Genomic DNA, 13,875 nt, shown 5'->3' on the forward strand with positions numbered 1-13,875 from the left:
GCTCCTATTTTAAAGGCTCCAGCAATGAGAAACAGAGCCTCCCCTTTCATTTTTCTTTCTTTTTTTCTTCCTTTCTCGCTGACACAAATACACTTTCTCTGCAGTTTATTATTCAACACGACCCACAGTGAAAGACCGCTACCTCTCCCATCTATACGTCAAAAACATCAATAACCCGTCCATGGCATTGCCACCACAATGAAACCCTGTCAACGTGCCAAGAAGCTGCAAAAGTTCCCAATAAATGCGTAGCAAAACTTTCAATTTGTGGCTTTCTTGGTGTGGCTGTTGCAGCCAATGGGTTGTCAGTCAGGGCCCTGGTTCAAAAAGCACTGAGGTTTGTTTGCTGCTCGTTCTTTTTGGAAACTTGCGGCTTTATGACATCCGCAGCCATCCATTGAGCCGTGTTGCTGTATTGCCTCATATTATCCAGAGTTGAGGAGAATTGTTTTTGGCGACAGAAAGCTAACATTTTCCTACGTGGGGCCCTCTTCTTCTTCTCCTCGTGCCTCAGGATGATGATGAGGAGCAAGCTTTCTGAGGTCTTCCTCTAGTTGCTATGGCTACTTAGCCCTCTCATTGTTGTGATTATAAGTCATGATGCATGGGTCATTCTATGAAGGTTTGACTTGAGCTGTACATGCAAAACCACCACATATACCTCATGGGTCCCTATACAAAAAAAACCCTTTTAGGGCCATTTCTGCTGTTTTTTTCATGTTAAATGAGAATCTGGAAATAAACTGAGCAGGATCCTGCTCCGTCATGTGCTTCAGGCCGTGACAGGTCTTGTGAAAACAATGAGGCAGTCCACTCTCTGAGTGTCTCTCCCCATGTCTTGTTTTCTTTGTCCGCTAGGTCATCATGGCATGTCAATACGAATGGTGCTGTTGGTGGTGTTGAAAAACTCCTGACTCTGTCCAATAACAAAAGCTGTGCTATGAAACACTAATAATGGTGGGGTTTTCCCTCCTGCCTAGTGTGAAAGCACACTTCACGGACATAGTGAGATATACACTCACACTTACACAAACACACACATTTACACTCACCCCTAATGAGGGTCTGGACAGCTCTCGGTGGAAGGATTCTGCAGGTGGCTGCACTTTCATCAAGCCACGACTGAATTTGTTTATGTTTGAGGTCATATGGGCCAGAGAGAGAAGTTTGTGTGCCCAGACTCACACACTTGCACACACTTTCTAATTACCCTCGCTCCAGTGTTTTCTCTTTTTCATAAGACATATTGACATGTCAGCATTCTGCAGGGTAGATACAGAACAAATGGACAATTTTACCTCTCTCTGTGTAGTGGAAAATCTATCCCTCTCAAAATAGGCCAGTCTCTATTTGGACCTGTCTCACCGACCCAGAGTAAAAGTCACTTTGAGATGACTGTGACACGTGCAATAAATCATAGTGCCGCCAGTCAGTGGCCAATCACATTTTCCTTCCCTAATTAATAGCTTATTTATTTGCTTGGCGGGGTCTTGCTGCAAGGCTATGCTATTTTGTGTGTTTTTGTCTGGTAGGTGTGTGTGTGTGTGTGCAAGCAATACAGTATGCCAGTGTTGAAAGAGCATCTCCACCTGCCTCTGTGTTGTTATTGTCATCATCAGACAAGCCTTTTTTTCGCCAGTGGAAACCCCGATCGTTTTAAAATAAAAATTAAAAAAGTCATTGGGTAACTTTTTAACAGACAATAGCAATTTGGATTACAATTGCATAGAATGTAAAGCCAGGAAGCTTTATAATTAGCACTTTCCTGACAGTCAGCTCAGCGGTTCTGTACCAAAAACTGAGGTTTGGACGATAGAAAGCCCACACCCTGCCGACCCCCCACCTGAAGCTGAAAGACATTAAGGCATCAGAAAACCACTCATGTCTACTTGTATGTCTTCTACAGTTTAGGTTACTCTTGCAAAATTTGATACACACGCATATTTACACTTGGCATGTAGCTGAACAGAGCAGGGGGAAAGTCCAGAAACCGTCCTATAGTTGTTGAACGCCTGGTAGCATTTTAGACGACTCAGCCAAGCTGTTGGTTTTGTAAACTGTTACAGCTGGTCCTGTGCATTAAAATAAAGGGGAAGTCCTCTTCTCTCTCTCTCTCTCTCTCTCTCTCTCTCTCTCTCTCTCTCTCTCTTTAACTCTCTCTCACTCTCTCTATCGCCATGTTTGAAGTTTACAAGCACATTTTTACTTACAGATTAACTTAATTTGTCATCCTGCTGAAACCCCTTTGGCTCTGACACACAGATGTAACTTTGAAGGGTTGTACTATGTAATCCACAAAGGAGATAAGTAAAAAAATTAACACAAACATGAACACACACTACGATGTACTATACATTTTCAAAGAGTGTCATAACAACTGAGAAAAGGCTGACCAGGCTCCTTGGCTTTGTTTATTCATCTGATCATTCATCATGGTCTGATTTTAATGAAACTTTAATGAAACTGCACCTCACCACTTATCGTTTTGACCAGTAACTGTCGCGCCCTATTTTGAAAGGGTGCACATTTTCAAAATAGGGGCGCTACAGTTACCGGTCAAAATGATGTGACAAATTTAATTGGCCGTGAGGGACAAGGCATCTGTTGTTGTTGCGTTGTTTGGAACTGATTTCAGGAACAGGATGCTTCTGTAAAGGTTTAGATGATGTGTAAGTAGGCTGAGAACACTGTTGTAAGTATCTGTGGTGTAATTGCTCCCATTTGCTGAGGCTGAGAAACAGATCCCTTGACAGCTTAATGTAGGAAACCACTTCGTACGGCACGCCGGTGCACATATAGCCCATCTGGTTCACTGTTTAGTGAGAGGAGAGAAAGAAGAGTTGAGAGTGAACTCCTGTTGAGATAACTGTTTTTCTAATTTCCTGGGGAATAAATAGTCTCACAGAGAAACTTACAGTATGGACACCTTTATCTAGAGGCACATGTGAGTGCACACTTCCACCGGCTCATACACACAATTCATAATCACCTCCGGTGAATTGAGGCCTTGTATAGAAAGTGGCATAAAAGACGTTGCTGTATGCCAGAATTGAAAGAATGGCTCCACAGTTTCCATGGCAGATTCCACAGCAGATAAATGTCTCTTTGCCAATCACGGTGGGCCATGCTGGTTGAGGAAATACAAACTTCAATACGTCAGCTCTAATGTAAAGGCAGCCAGTCTTGTCAGAACACCCCAACAACACACCTACTGTGAAAGGGCAGATGGGGAGGATAGGGAGTCTGTGCTGGGGAAGTTTTATAGGCCTAATTTCACTTAAACTCGGTAAGTAACACGCTGATCCCCCACCCCACCTAAAACTGCTCTGAAAACAGTCTGCATCGCTTCTTTGATCCTCAGTTGCCATCAATGGGCTTCAGAGAGGGAGAGAAAGAGACAGAGAGACGGAGAGAGACTCTGGGTTGCCATTATATGTGAAATTCCCCTTCATTGAGGCAGGGCAGCCCCATCTCTTCATCATTCCCCCACTTCCTTCATTTCCTCTGGCAGACACTGGGAGCATTCTACCACCCATCTGCCCCCAGTAAATATTGCTTGAAGGCTTAATTATACACACACACACACACACACACACACTCACAGACATGGTCTCAGCGAAATTTCCTGCAACGCTGAAGCGGAGAATTAAAATCTGTGGGGCATTCATTCATCAGAGTGTGTGTGTTTGTAGTGTTATTTTTGCTTCTGTGTGTGTTTTTGTGACCCCTCAGTCCATTATTATATCCCTCTGGTCACATTTGTAGCCCAGAGGGTCTGTGTGATGAACTGTGAACACCCTGTGCTCATGTCGTCAACCCATGGCCGAGTCCCTGTCAAGCACAGGAATCAATCTTCTCTTCTCTTTTCATTCTTCAATAAAAAAGATTTTTCTTCTCAATCAAATCAAATATTGTTGCCTGGTTTATTGTTCTTCTTGAGTTTTGAAAAAACTGTGTGGGTTTTTGGTACCATTAGGCGCTTTACCAATGTACATCTTCTTTGTGTTTTCTCAGCAGATGATGAACGACCATGACGAAGACTCCCCTGACAGCTGCATCAAAAAGGTAGGATAGTTACACCCGTTGTTTCTATTTTATGAATCCCGTCTCTGTACCCATGCCCTGTATGACAAATGTCATGCTGGATTTGTCTTAACATCAAAGGTACGGAAAGTAATTGTGAGGGTGAAGTGATTTAAGTGGCAGTTTATAGCAAGCATAACAAGTAGAGAGACGTCTATTCTACGTTTGTATGTCTGCGTTTGTAAGACAATGTAACAAAGTTTCCTCTCAACTCCTCTGGCTCTGCTTATACACACTAATTATGTCCGTACAAGCGCGTCCAGCTGCAGCTTTGATTTGTGCAATTTTTTAACAGCTATATTATTATGATATACAGTATATTTAATTATCATGAATATTTTTATTATAATTACATTATCTGAGATTATCAGCAGAGCATACAAAGGCTTGAATGGGTAAATCATCCTTTTTTTAAGCGTTCATTGGCATTTTCAGTAACTTAGAAAGTCTCTCTTCACTCACACAAAAACACTGACACATGCACACACACTGTGACCGACACATCCCATTGACCAGTCACTGACCACTTTATGAGGTGATAAATTGATTGAAGAGGCTGGGCAGTTTGCTTTTACGTCCAGTGTCGCCAGGTCAAGGCAGGACAGCGAGAGAGTTCATGTCCATCTAATGGTCCATGAAAGAACAATGGCTGCAGCAGAGGCACTCTTTCTGAGAGTGACTGAAGCCATGCTGCCGCTGCTCCCAGTCAAGTCAATGGCAGGATAGTTGAAGCCCGAATCAATGATTAAAAATGGGACGGCAGTAAATTATATGCGGTTTTATCAGATTAGAAGAACAATCCATATTTGCAGTATATGACACCAGAATTCAAACTACTCCCAAACCCACTATTGGCATTGTTTAAAAAAAAAAAAAAAAACTTTAGTTGCAAAAACATATGTTTACAATTGTAATGTGGACTTCGATTAATGTTGGTTGACAGAACTGAGCTTAAACATTCATTATGTCACATGAGTGGCGTTATCGTGGATTTAGTTGTCAAAGAAATTGAAACTGAGATGTGGAATTTGTCTGCAAAGTTTGCATGGGCCTTTTGTCTTATCGCACATGACATGACGGTCAAAACATCAACAGCAGAACTAATGGTGGACTATTTTTCAATACATAATCCAGCTCCCCTTAATAAATGCAGTGTGTGAGAGTAGACTCCTCATGAGCAGCCTTAGCAAGACGTATTTCCCCTAAAATCTCTTTTGGCGCATTTCACAACTATGACCAGTGTGGCCCTTGGAAAAACCAAATAACGTACATGTCCTCATTTGCATTTCAGGTCAAGGGTCTTGTTGCTGTTCCCTCTATAAACAGGCAGGCATGCAAATCACAGACTGCTTGGTTGATTTGAAATCCTACATTAGTCAATGAGCTTATTTTAAGAGTTGACCGCAGGTGGTTTGGGCTGGTCCCTGTTTCCCACATGTTCGTACAATGTGGAAAAACCTCGACGGATTCATAAACTACCTCACCGCCTTTCACATAAGAGTGGCCCGTGCACTCCACTCTGCACGCACACACATTCACACACTCAGAAGTGCAAAGACGCGCATACACACATACATGCACTGATAGGAGCGTCATGCGCAACACACACTCTCGGGCTCACACAGATGCAGAATACAGACATACAGTATGCTTACCTACGGTACATAAAACCCAAACACACACACACACACACACACACTGGCCACATCTCATTATGCAGAGTGTGAGTCGCGGTGGGCCCTCATCGGGCGGTGGCAGACCACATGCCTGTTATGAATATGAATGAAATTATGCATGAGCCATTCCTTATGACATGACTCATTCATCCACATCGTGCAGTCACTCACACACACACACACACACAGGGCATGGGCACACGCACTTAAACATTGACTTCTCCTTTCTCCACCATGCCATTAACATCGCTATGCTTGATTAAGGCAGAATGCTAATTGAGTTGTAGCTTGTGAATAAACTCGTTAACTGCTGAAAGGTGTGTGTGTGTGTGTTTGCATGACTGCGAGTGTTACTATTTTTTATTTGTTGCCGCACTTTACGTTACAGAAAAACAGACCTGTTGTTGTGTTTTTATATGTTAGATATATTTTATATAGAGGGAAGTATCGGTACAGTGCACATTGTCAAGTCAATGTGAACTATATTGCAACCACTATGGTCACAGGTTATTTCTATAAAGGCAGGCTGATAACTCCTGTACAAAACAGGCAAGGTACATGGATGGATTAATAAATGAAATGAGATGTGTGAGCACTGGAAGACATAAAGAGGGCTAACTTTAGGCTTCTCTCTCTGTTTAAATGAATTCCAGAAGCGCGAGGCCCTGACGCAGATATTTCATAAGTCATGGAATATTTAGTAACCTCATCAATACGTGCCAACTTCATAACTTATACCACTGCCGTACACAAACCCTGTGTTTGACACAAGATAAGTATTTGGTACTCCAAAGACAGATTGTTTAGTGGACGTAGTGTTGCTTAACTTAATAATAAGTAAACAAATACTGTGTTACAGATAAACTCTGTACTCATGAATGAAATAATAACATAAAAGTAAAATAAAAAAATACAAGAAAAATCTGGATATTATCTACGAAAGACATATGTCTTAATAAGAAGACAATTATATTTATTTATATCTACATAACCCACTACAATCTCAATAATACACACATTGACACATTCAAACTGACCACAAACACAGGTTCATTCCACGTTACTGAGTCAGTCTGAAAAAAGGCATGTGGGGGGCACTGGTAGAGTCGGGGTTAATGCAAGGGATAAAACGGAAGCAAAAATGTTATTGTAGCTTCTCCAGTCCACTTACTGAAAGCTGCCCAGAGCTTACAGCTGTGTGTGTGTGTGTGTGTGTGTGTGTCTGTGTGTCTGTGTGAGAGGTTTAAGGCCTTGGATTCATATCCAGCGCTTGCTTAGATATGGATCGAGCCATATTGGCTTACACCTTGCATCTTCGCACCCCACCCACAGGCAGAAAATGAAAAGATGTGTTATCGGAATTCCCTCTCTGCTTACTTCATCCATCCTCTTCCACTCATTTCATCCCCTACTCTCTCTCAGCAGACGCTATGGTGTTGTTGGAGCTATAGATTGCTATCAGTGGCTATTGATGGTAGGATCAAGGATTGTTTAGTTCGGCCCGGTCCGACCATACAAATCGGGACTATCTGTCTGTTTAGCTGTCTAGGCCCTGCTTACGTATGTTATTCATTCACACACTGCACATATACTTAAGTCTGTGTGAGTGTGTGTGTGTGTGTGTGTGTGTGTGCATGTGGAAGTTGATAGGGTATCGGAGGCACTTGTGTTTCTTTTTGGATTCCTTGGATTTAAAAGTGGTAGCCAGATAGGGAGCAGGGGGTGAAAAGGCAGTCTTTGCACTGTGTGTGTGTGTGTGTGTGTGTGTGTGTGTGTGTGTGTGTGTGTTAATCCTCATCTTCAGAGGAGCGCCGCTGTCCATCCTGACGTGTGTAAACACTCCAGCAGATCAGATGGCAGATAATGACTTCCAGATAGACACCCTCCATTCAACCAGCTGAAAAAATCAATGAGCACTGATTGCTTTTTTCCCAAGACGATCATCTCCCCCGAAGGCTACTATCCATCTCTCTCTCTCCTTCTATCTCCTCTGTCTCTCTCAATTTCTCCGTCTCTCTCGCTCTCCAAGCCCCATTCATTCACCTCTCAATACCACTGCGATTGAATCAATTCATGCTGCTTTTCACAGGGGATTTACTGTGAAAAGATACAGCGGAATATCTCTTTAAGACGATCAAGTCTCTGTTACTCCGCCTGTGTCACTCTTCCTCTCTTATTTGTCTGAGTGAAGGTGGACATGCTTGCCTAACATATTTCTCTTTAGCCCTGATGATTTCCAGATAGTGATTTGTGTCTGTTTTTCTTTTCTCCACAGAGATGTGCTTTTAAGTCAAACTCTAGCATTCAATGTTTGTGATGCAACATATGCAGTAAATGTTTTAGACGCTGCATGATTTGAAAATGGAGAGAGGGGTTCATATGAACTCTGACCTATAAGTAGATTTTGTTCCACTCCGTGTTGAAAGACGAGGGAGCCAAATGGGGGTCAGCTGCAGTTGTGAGTTGACGTGTGTGTGTGTGTGTGTGTGCACCTAGTTGTGTGTGAATGTCTTTTTTCCCCCCATATTGAATGGAATTGAATCTCTAAATATGCTAGCTAAATGACCCTTAATGTATGAGGGCTATTATGTGGACAGAGGGAGGCTCATGGGTCACAGAAGTGATCCAGTGCTCCAGGCCATAGTTTACCCCCTGCCAACAGCACTACACTCCCCCATCCCTCCCCCCGCTTAAATAGGCTCATGATTGATTGATAATTATGATAATTTGTTTGAAATGATTATCTGGATATTATAATCACTGCCACCCCCGGTGCGCCACGGGGGCAAGTCATTTTTCATGCTGCTGAACGTCACAAATGCCCCCTGGTTACAGAGGTGGTATTGTGTGTGTGTGGGGGGGAGTTTTCAGCAAATTTTACATAATAGCCAAACCATGGAATCACAACTTCCGGGTCCTTCAAGTGATGCCATTGGGCCCTAAAATACTTTTTCCAATAAACTTACATTGGGAAAGAGACGTCTGTAACTGAGTGAATTTTTTTTTGTAAATTAACTTCCCAGTTTTAATAGTTCCCATTTGAAAAACCCTTACTTAAATCACTAGGTTGTACAAATCGTAAAATGCACCGATAGTACAATGAAGGCAAACTTTCTTTTGCTTCATGCGCCACCGAGCAACTCTCATAGGAGTGAATGGGGCCCTGCCCCCAACGCTGTATCCAGTTGTCTTTATACATCAATGAGTGGGCTCCCCAGAGCCATGACTTGACTGTGGATTGATTTGCCCAGAAACAGACATAAATTGAAAGTCTAGAAAGTTGGAATTTACCAAAACATCTTCGATACATTTGAATTGTACTCTGTATGGCATAGATACAGTGCACAGATGCATGAAGTGCAGAAATGTGTCATCAATTAAGTCAACCAACAGAAAACTAATTGACGACAATTTGTATAATTGTTAAATTGTTACTCTTTAAGAAATAATTCCAAACATTGTTATATATATCTGTTTTGGACTGTTGGTCAGGCAAGGCTGAGGACTTCACTTGGGTTTATTTTCAAATATTTCGTTTACTGAAATGAATAATTAAGCCTTAATTATTAAGGGATTAATCATCACTGAAAAATCTAGTGTGTAGAAGGTAAGATAGATACATAGAAAGGTTTGTCTACAGGAAGGGATAAAGAATGACTGTATGATTTACTTAATGTCTGCTCTTGAAAACATATAAACCAATGCATGATCAGGAAGTTCCCAAACATCTTCTTGTCATTCTCAGGCCGTGAGCAAACACACCGTAGCTCCAATCATCCCGTCTTCTCTGTCATTTGAAGGAAAAGAAGGGGAGGAGTGTGTGTGCGTGTGTGTCTTGATGGGGGTGCAGGAATAATATTTGCGGTTTTCGCTTCGCCCCGAGATGACTTAATGATGATATGGGTCCCTTTCTTCTGCTGGGCAGGGTTACGTTTTAATGGGCCCTGAGTGACATGTTTTCATTCGGCTCCGTAACCTGCCCCCCCACCCAGCACCGCCACCGTCACCACCTTCCAAATATACACCGCCGAATCCTGCACTGTGTCGGGTCAGACGAGGGGGAAAAAAATGGTTTAGAACCGGAGGCAGCGATCACTGAGCTTCCATGTACTGTTTGTGTGGTAGGTTACGGAGGGATGGGGAGTGGTTCCTGGTAGACAAATATGCAGAGACTGAACTCTCATGGTCAAAATCATGTATGTTGGGGAATGTTTGGATCCTCAGGCAGGATAATCTTTCAAAGCATACCACTTGCCTCCTGACATTGACCTGAAAATTGAAAACGAATACTCCCCTGAATTACTCAGTGCATTTAAGTTCAAAAGTTTGTAGCTTGCTGTTTTGCATAGGATGGCTGGTCACTAAAGATCCGTCTCAAACAACTCTCTGCTGTTGATATGTCTCTTCAAGATGTTCCAAACCCTGAAAATGTGCACACACCGCTCAATACACTCTTACGCCACGCTATCACCTCGCCAAAGCTGGAGATGTAATATTGAGTGATTTATTTATTAATTAGTGGTTATTTATTGATTATGTTGGAGGAGTGGTTGGAGAGGTTTGTTGTGCCATTTTTCAGCAAGCTACAAACTTTTCAGAGCCAACTTTCAAGCTTTCAAGCGGAGTGTATTTGGTGCTGAAAAGATAGTTTTTGGTGTATTTAATCACTGTTTACAACCAAGTCATCTGTCCAGATTTTGTGAGCCAATAGCGTTGATCGGTGGAAGGTCACGGTCCGCACAAAGTCAGGGTTGTTGGAGAGGAGGTGGGGAGTAGGAGGAGAGGTGAAGACAGAAAGAAATGCTCTTTCTCTCTCTCTCTGTCTTGTCTGTGGGAACTGTCCCAGCTATGGTCACTGCAGAATGCTGTCATTATGCCTTGTGAGGAGCATTCACTCAAAGGCCACTGCTGTGTGTCACTCTGTTCATGTATGTGTGTGTGCGCGAGTGTCTGAGTGCCACTTTTTAACTTGCATTGGCACTTTTAACTTTGTGTGTGTGTGAGTGTGTGTGTGTGTGTGTGTGTGTGTGTGTGTGTGTGTGTGTGTGTGTGGGCCCTGACTGACGCATCTCTGTTGTTATCGCCGATCAAAACCCGACGTCACAATGGGGTGAAGCGCTGGGAGAGGAATTCAAGTGGGAACGAAAGAAAGAAAGAGTGGAACAGATAGAGAGAGACAGACCGAGGGGGCGGAGGAGAAGCACGAGGTGATCGGAGGCACTTTCACATCAGCTGGCTCCCTGACCTCTCTCTCTCTCTCTTTCTCTCTCTTTCTTGTGCCTTTCGTCTCTCATTCCGTCCCTTGCAGTCTTTGTCTCTCCATAATCTCTCTCCCAGTGGCCATTCCAACACATTCTCTGGGGTCACCCAACAAAAGGAGGAGGGCGCTAGTCTGACAGTTGCGGGGGCTCTCATATGAGTTTACTCACGTACATACACACGCACACACACACACACACACACACACACACACACACACACACACACACACACACACACACACAGACATCACACCTTTGTTTTTACTATCATAAGAAGAACATTCTGTTGCTCCCTAATTATCACTACATATATAAGGAGACTAAATAAAAAATAACTTATTATTTTGTTAAGTGTAATACTTTTTGATATTAACAGTATTTATTTTCTGTGCCTATGGATAACCTGTCAAACATAGGCCTTCTGTAGATGAAGTATCTTCCTTCTAAAATATTTTGCAACTGGAAAGGTGAAACTGCACACTTTTATTAACTATTTATTTATTATATGACACATCAATATATTGACATTGCTTACCAGCTATACAATCCCTGACAAAAGTCTTGTCACTTATCCATTTTGTAGAAACAACAGCTGACTTTTAATTAATCCATTGGTTTTAGAAATGGCTCATATGAAAGCTAAAACCCTCCCAAATTATGTTTAATATACTAAAATAAATTTGCTTCACTGAAGAAAGATTGATCATTTAATGAACACAGACAGGTCAGATTTTGGCAAGACAAAAGTTTTGTCACCTACAGAGAGTAATGTGAAAATTGAACAAATAATTTATTTAGATTTTAGATTCTTTGGTTTCGTCTTCCATGCTTCCTCTTTCATTCTACCCCAGCCATGCTCAATGATGTTCATGTCTGGTGACTGGGCTGGCCAGTCCTGGAGCACCTTGATCTTCTTCGCCTTGACGAACTTTGATGTAGAGATGGAAGTATGCGATGGAGCACCATCCTGCTACAAAATTTGACCCCTTTTATGGTTGGGAATGTAAGAGGTAGCTAATACTTCTTGATATTTTAGGCTATTGATATTGCCTTCCACCCTGCAAATCTCTCGCACACCCCCATACTGGATGTAACCCCAGACCATGATTTTTCCGCCACCAAACTTAACTGTTTTCTGGGTGAATCTCGGATCCATGCGGGCTCCAGTAGGTCTCCTGCAATATTTGCGGCGGCTGTGATGTAATTCAACCGAAGATTCATCTGAGAAATCCACCTTCTGCCACTTTTCCAGCGTCCATCCTTTTAGCAGGCTGTGGGCCTTGGCAAATGCCACACGTTTTTTTAATTGCCTTTTGTTTAGTGCTGGTTTCTGGGCACTGATTCGACCATGGAGACCATTTTGAGACAGAATTCTACAAACTGTCCTGGTTGACACGGGGACTTGAGGTGACCAGGCCTGGTGGAGCTCTGCTGCAGTGGAAAAGGGGCTGGCCTTGGATTTTCGAGCCAACAAACGGTCCTCCCGAGCAGTTGTCTTGCGGGGTCTGCCGGTCCTGGGCTTGTCAAAAACATCTCCAGTCTCTTCAAATCTTTTTCTTATACTTTGTACTTGACGCTGAGACACATTGAAGGTGTCAGCCACCTTAGCAGTGGATCTGGTCTTCAGCCTCTTGATAATCAACGCTTTGGTCTCAGGGTGAATCTTAGGCATGTTGTCAGAGGTCAAGTTGCAGTTGATGTGAAGGTCTGGTGTGCTGGGGTTCTTTTTATACACACCCACTAATTGATTGATCAATTATTGATCACAGGTGAGGCTGTAATCTAGGATTGGGTGCATCATATGACAAGGTGACAAGACTTTTGTCTTTGCAAAAACTGACTCAGTGGGTTTTACCAAGCTGTGAACGTTAGAATGCTTTTCAGCAGTTTCGTTTGGCACCAAAACATTATTTCAAAAACTGTTGGGATTGAAATTAGCCATTTCTTGTAAAAAAAAATTGATTACAAATATATTTGAGGGGCACTTAAGGTCAACTTGTACCCAAGCGACAAGACTTTTGTCAGGAACTGTATATAAAATAACATTTCATGGTTGAAAATAGCTCAAAACGTCATCTACTTTTTTACAACCTGCCCTCATCTAGCAACGTCAATTCTGAGATATAGAGTCGACCACTTGGTACTAATCTATGTCATGAAATAATGTAGATAAGTCGTCTGATAAGTAAATTCATCAGATTCTGTGACCCATGCCATATCCCTGTTATTCAAGCTACTGTAGCTGTCATATTGCTGCATGAAGGCTTTTGTACGGTAGTGAGTGTGGTTTCATCTCTTAGCCCCTTGCCAACTTTTTTTACATTTCTCAAAATGATAGTGTGTGGACTCAGACCTTGGGGTGAAGTTTCACTTTTAAATGTCACAAACGTATGATAATTTTCCTTTAACCCTTATGCTAAACTTAATCCCAAAACCCTAAACCCAAGGACATCATATTGTCAAATGAGGTGGATAAATGTTCTTCTTAAAATAAACTCTTGTGATTCGAAGATATGAACATGTTATGGTTTGCTGCATTTATAAAGCAGAGATATTTCACATGACATCTCTAAGGCCTTACCACTTACTGGTTAAATGTCCCCACTTTGGAGGATTATTGTCATCTTTCTGTGCGTGTAAGGACATTTGGCGCTCACACACTTGAAAATAGACACAAAACACACACCCACAAAAACACACACACTCTCTCTTGTCTGTCAGGAAAGCAGTGAGTCCATTAAGGCAGACATAGTGAATGCAGAGGGCCGGCTGGTCAAGTGTTGGTGATAATAACATGACGACCCGCATGGCGTTGCCACGGAGACTCAGAAGCCAGGGAGGGGGGGGGGGGGGGG

General features: G+C 42.5%; 1 protein-coding gene across 3 annotated transcripts in view; it reads left to right on the forward strand.

Moving 5' to 3' along the window:
* Positions 1-13,875, forward strand: part of LOC116382077 (histone-lysine N-methyltransferase PRDM16-like) — a 148,250-nt gene that overhangs the window by 85,534 nt on the left and 48,841 nt on the right. For 2 of the 3 annotated variants that reach the window (XM_031844769.1, XM_031844771.1), the window contains exon 3: positions 4,015-4,065. In XM_031844769.1, the coding sequence (XP_031700629.1) occupies positions 4,015-4,065 (51 nt within the window). The remainder of the gene's footprint in view (positions 1-4,014; positions 4,066-13,875) is intronic. The other variant, XM_031844770.1, reaches the window with a different exon arrangement.

Source organism: Anarrhichthys ocellatus, unplaced genomic scaffold, assembly GCF_004355925.1.
Source record: "Anarrhichthys ocellatus isolate YVR2014 unplaced genomic scaffold, GSC_Weel_1.0 scaffold5, whole genome shotgun sequence".
NCBI classification, from domain to species: domain Eukaryota; kingdom Metazoa; phylum Chordata; class Actinopteri; order Perciformes; family Anarhichadidae; genus Anarrhichthys; species Anarrhichthys ocellatus.